This window comes from Artemia sp. Qi Xiang Cuo, chromosome 1 (genome assembly GCF_049724085.1).
Source record: "Artemia sp. Qi Xiang Cuo chromosome 1, ASM4972408v1, whole genome shotgun sequence".
NCBI classification, from domain to species: domain Eukaryota; kingdom Metazoa; phylum Arthropoda; class Branchiopoda; order Anostraca; family Artemiidae; genus Artemia; species Artemia sp. Qi Xiang Cuo.
This window is the reverse complement of record NC_142794.1, coordinates 40,817,147-40,823,146: the sequence shown is the minus strand read 5'-3', so window position 1 is coordinate 40,823,146 and position 6,000 is coordinate 40,817,147. Positions and strand designations below refer to the sequence as shown.

General features: G+C 33.2%; 2 protein-coding genes across 3 annotated transcripts in view; both read left to right on the top strand.

Annotated features, from left to right (window-relative positions):
* Window positions 1–530: 530 nt before the first annotated feature.
* Window positions 531–941, top strand: LOC148956312 (uncharacterized). Its single transcript, XM_089090339.1, has one exon. It carries the CDS (start codon window positions 531–533, stop codon window positions 939–941), a length of 411 nt encoding a protein of 136 aa, XP_088946465.1.
* LOC148956310 (uncharacterized) overlaps window positions 806–6,000 on the top strand; it is a 97,519-nt gene continuing 92,324 nt past the window's right edge. The window contains exon 1 of one of the 2 annotated variants that reach the window (XM_089094890.1): window positions 806–1,009. In XM_089094890.1, the coding sequence (XP_088951016.1) occupies window positions 941–1,009 (69 nt within the window). In that variant the 5' untranslated portion in view covers window positions 806–940. Of the gene's footprint in view, window positions 1,010–3,190; window positions 3,230–6,000 lie in introns of those variants that run through there. The other variant, XM_089094895.1, reaches the window with a different exon arrangement.

Sequence of the window (6,000 nt, the reverse complement as noted above, 5' to 3'; positions counted from 1 at the left end):
CAGAACTCTCTTGTGTTTTGTCCTGTTTGACAAACACAAAGTTCTGTTTGTTCACTTTTGCTTTTTTTTTCTTAACAAGGCCTTTTATATTTAAATGGTTAACTCAGAAAAGTAAATAAACAAATAAAATTACTTGAATTTTGTCTTGTAGCCCTCTTTCCTATATTTGTATAAAAAAGGTAAAGAAGTAATTCCTTTTTTTTAAGGAACCAAATATTTTTTTTTTATGTAAAACCAAAGAAACTTGTGTTTATTTTGGCTTTTTAAAGTAGAGTGCATGTAACGTGTATTGTTTTTAGTCAATATCTTAAGACAGTAGGAAGTATTATAGAGTCAGTATATATTGCTTCCAATTTCCAATGAAAAATTTCAATAAAAGGAATATGCTCTCCTTAAATGGTTGGCTGAAATCCTTTTAATTTTTTTTTGTTTTAACTTTTTTAGATCTATGAATCAACTCAAATCTCGGATTGTGTTGAATTTAGATTTGAATGCAACTTCAGTTCTAACCTTTTTTGTAGTTTGAATCAATGCTGGATGAGGAGGAGCCTGACTACTATGAAGTATTGGGTGTTGACCCTAAGGCTGATGAGAAATTGATTAGAGCCGCCTATTACCGCCTTGCCCAAACTTTTCATCCTGACAAAAACTCATCCATCAATTCTGACCAGTTCCAACGCATCTCCAAAGCCTACACTGCTTTATCAGATCCTAGTTTACGCGCGGCTTATGACTCTAGACGATTTCTGAGAATCACTGCAGACTTTTTTTTGGACAAAATTTCACTTTCAGAATTTGAGGAAAGAGAATCAAAGTTGTTTTACTATAGTTGTCGCTGTGGGGGTATTTTTCAGTTGGGGCCATTTGACAATTCAGACTTACAGTCTTCTGTTGTTGTAAACTGTGATTCTTGCTCCATTCAGATATTAGTGGAACCGTGATGGAGAAGAAAGGTAACAATTGGTTCTCTAAAAAAAAGGACAAACAATTAATGTTTCCGCCATTAAAGGTTTGCAACATTATGTAATTATATATTTTAGTTTTTGACTTTCTTGTAAGGTGAATATTTCCCCAGATTTTTTAGCAGTTCTTATTCAGTTCATCAGCTTATTTTTTTTGTTCTTGCTTCTTCTCCCGCCCTTAAAGAAAAACACCTGCATATGTTCCTGCCTTAATTTGTTTCTTTCGTTTGTTTTTAGTCTCGTCGTCTTCAAAGGCACCTCTTGAATTGGTCATCAAATGGCTTTCACTAATTGGTTCTTCATTCCACTTTCTTGAGAAGGGGATGTATGCGTTAAATAAGGGGCTTCATGCTTAAAGAAAAAAAATATGCTCTCCGGGCATAACTCTAACTAAAAATGCCTCATTCTCCTTATGCGTGCATAAGGAGGTGTATATGTGGCTGCGATATAATCTTATGATTTGGGTAATTTACTTATTGCAAAGTTTGCTTTGTGCTACTTAAATATCATTCAAGCTAATATCGAGGAGCAGAAGAACGTTAGTTCTCAAAAAATAAGTACAAGCAACTAAACTAGCTTTTATCTTTCTAGTTTCTAGTTAAATACTCATCTCGATTGTCTTTAGTTGCACCTAAATCTTGGTATACCCGACTCTGTACTTGCACGAAGGAGGAGGGGGCTATACACCTTTTTCTCAAGGTTTTCTCTGGAAAAGATCTGTGAAAAAAATGAGTCATGTTTTCCATTAAAAGCTTTCCATTAAATCATTTTTAACCAGTTTTCTTATTAGACACCTCCGCAGGAAATTGATCCTTAAAGTTGAAGAGACTGACGTCTATTTAAAAAAAAAATGTCAAACAATATCCTTTAATGGGAACATTCTTTAAGCTTCATTTTAAGAGAAAATATTCACCAGCTTTTATCTTTCTAGTATTCTAGTTAAATACTCATCTCGATTGTCTTCAGTTTGCACCTAAATCTTGATATACCCGACTTTGTACTTGCACGAAGGAGGAGGGGGCTATACACCTTTTCCTCAAGGTTTTCTCTGGAAAAGATCTGTGAAAAAAATGAGTCATGTTTTATTTACAACAGGAATCCAGATATAATTTTCTATAAGCGTGCATTTTAATTATATGACCCGTCCCCCTCTCTAAAGATTTATCTCAAATATCCCTCAAAAGGGTCTGGAAATGTTTACATATAATAAATTAAAGAAAAGGACACTAAGTGCAGAACGAACAGGTAAAAAATAGCAATCACTCAGTTAAACTTCATGGCTAATGCCATGCTTGAACTATAAAATAAAGGAATAGATACAGACAATAAAACACGACAAATACTTTGGTAAAATATTGGTTAGTACTGAAGACAAAGGGTGGGTAAGGTGCTTTAAATAAACATATATCGACGAAGACCTTTGATTGCTGATTTGATTCACCCTGCTGCCAAAATGGTAAATTTTTACAAAATCATATTAATAACTTACAAATAATGTGAATATACCACTCGATGCCTTTTTTTATGCTCTTTCCAAATATAATAATCATTTTTGTCGGAAATGAATTTTACCCCCACCCCTATATATACCAATTTAGGTTATATATTTGTAAATTTGGGGGGTGGGGGTACAGTTTAAACTTACCTCCCATTTACATCAGAAATAAAATTTGCCAACGCCCCCCCCCCCTAATGTGCAAATATATACCATGAATTGATATATATAGGGGTGGGGGAAAAATCCATTTCCGACAAAAATGATTATTATATTTGGAAAGAGCATAAAAAAGGCATTGAGTGGTATATTCACTTTATTTGTAAGTCAATAATATGATTTGGTAAAAATTTACCGCCAAAATGATTCAGAAGTCTGTATACTGGCCGAGAGACGTGCTTTTCAATCACGAAGTTCTCTTCCCTCTCCTAAGAAGCATTTCGAAGGGTCTGGCTTATGTGCAACTATGCTTGAATTATAGTTATTTGGATGAAGACTAGATTGATAATTTTAACTTACTCCCTGCCTGCTGGAGTGATTCTAGAGTTCGCACACGTGATCAAATGCAGCAGCAATGTGCTAGTTGAAACACACATTTTAATAAAATCATGGCGATGAACATCGTCCACTCTTCTCACGGTTGAAAACGGAACACATAATTTTTCAATTTCTTGGCCATAGTTCTAGAAAAATGGTGGGAGAGACAATATTCTTAGAAACTTGGCGTTATTCGCAAATTCAAAATAGGATTGTCATGGAATTAAATTTTTTGGTAAATAAATGTTCATAGTGTTCCTTATTTGTCTCCACCATTTCTTAATGTTTGTCATTTGTGCCAAGGTTTCAAGGCCATTTAGGCCAAGACCATCTATGTCTTGCTAACTGGTGAATTAGCAGGCACATGCACATTTACGCAGAAGATGGAATATCTGGAAGGAATCGCTTGATTGAATAGGCTGAATTGCTCCAGAGCTGTTGTTTATGTAAGTTCGTAAACGGTAAGTTCGTTCAAACCATTTTCAGGTAATTACATAGTAGGATAAACAATTACTTTTCAAACAACCCTACATAAGGTAGCCAACTATTTTCCAAACAAGCTATTGTGTTATGTTTAGGAATAAAGTACTTGATCTGGGTTAATAAAGGATTAAGATTCTATCTGAAACGTTGGTTCACATGAAAAATATTAAGAAATGGTAGAGAAAAAAAAGAAAAACTATGAATCCCTAGTTACAAGAAAATGAAAAATTCCACGTGAATGCTGTTTTCAACTTAAAAGTTACGTTTAAGTTTCTGTGAGTTGTTGTTTCGCCGCCATTTTTTTTTATTTTTTATTATGGTCCAAAAATGCGAGAAAATGGGTTATACGAATGAAAACATTTTGCAATCTCTGCTTAAATGTGCATATGTCTGCATGGGCGTAGGGAGGGGGGGGGCAGCTTCCCCCCCTTAGACCTTCAAATTTACATTAGATATGGCTGAAAAAGCAGATAGTTTGGAAAAAGCAGTTGATAAAACTCCATCACACTATCGACTGCCCCCCCCCCCTAGACAATATGCTGCCTAATGCTGCCTACGCCCATGTATGTCTGCTTATTCAAAGATTAATGAGACACAAATAGCTAAACCTATCGGTGAAATTAGTATATCGAATAAAGAGCGATTATATATATATATATATATATATATATATATATATATATATATATATATATATATATATATATATATATATATATATATATATATATATATATATATATATATATATATATATATATATATATATATATATATATATATATATACTATATATATACATATATATATATATATATATATATATATATATATATATATATATATATATATATATATATATATATATATTTATATGTATATTTATATATATATATATATATATATATATATATATATATATATATCTATACAAGTTTTTTCACCTGAAAGTAAGGAGCTGCACTAAAACTTAAAACAAACAGAAATTATCACGTTGACTTGTATGAGGTCACCCATGGGGAAAACAAACAAACAAAAGAAAAACAAATAAACACGCATCCTTGATCTTGCTTCTAGCAAAAATGCAAAATTCTACATTTTTGAATATGAGAGTTTGAAACCTCTACAGTATGGTTCTCTGGTATGCTGAATCCGATGGTGGGATTTTCATTAAGATCACTTAATGTTTTGGGGTTGTTTCCTCTTTTTCTAAAATCTGGATAAAGTTTCTCAGGTTCATAATTTTTTATGGATAACATTAAAATTAATGTATTTTATATATTTTGAATAAGTATTACAATTCAATTCTTTTGAAATATCCTTTGTTATCAAAACTCTGTTTCTTAGAGTTCTGTTACTATTGAGCCGCAATCCTTACGTACAGTTCGTTACCACGAACTATTTGAAAAAAGATACCGTGCCACAGAAGGTGGTGGTTTCTACCTTTTTGTGTAATCCGAATAGTAATTTTGGCGATGCATAACGGGGGTGTTGGGAGTGGGGCAATTGAAGAGCGTAACAATGCAATCGATGAACAATTCAGGAATGGCTAGTTGTTAAATGACTATAAAAAAAACTATTCTTTTAACCGCCCATTTTCTGAGGCCATGCTATTATGCAGTGGTGCATTTGTCCTTATTAAATAAAATAAATAAAAATAAAAAAAACATTTTTTTTTCAGCTGAAAGTAAGAAGCAACATTAACAATTAAAATGAACACAAATTATTATGAGTATGAGGGAAGTTGCCCCCTTTCCAATTATTTTAGAATGACTCATGAAACACATGACCGTTTAATTAGAATATTAAGCTTTTTTCTTAAAGTTCAAAAAAAAAAATTAGCTTAAAGAACGAGGTAATGAGGAGGGGGTAACCCCCCACATATTCTTAAGAATTTCTGTTCGTTTTAAGTTTTAATGTTGCTCCTAACTTTCATTTGATAAAACTTGTTTTTTTTAACTTCAGATTTGTTTTTAAATAATGCCGGAAACACAACTCCTTCTCCATGGAAAATCCCTTCCCCGACGAAAAATTCCTCCGTGGAAAGATCCTCCCTTGTAACCTCCTCCACCCGGAAGACCCCCCCCCTGCTCGAAAAGTATCTGTATACTTCTCAATAGCCAGTAACGTATGTAAACAATCAGCAAACCTCGTAGCTTCCACCCCTTCTTTCGGGGGTATGGGGAGTTAAGTCATCCTCAAAGACATAGGTATTGAATGTGCTGACTGTGCTGAGCAAAATGGCTATCTCAAAGTTTTGATCGGAAGATTTTAGGGAAAAATGGGTGTGAGAGGAGGGCTAGCTGCCCTCCAATATGTTTGGTGACTTAAAGAGGACACTAGAACTTTTATTTTTAATCAGATGAGCCCCCTCCCGATCTTTTAGGATAACTGGTTCGATACGATTACCCCTGGGAAAAAAAAAAAATATTGTTTCTGGCAAAAAATGGCAAAATATTTAAATTTCGTATATTCTGAATAAGCATCAAATTTTGATTCTTTTGATGTATCCATTGTTACCAA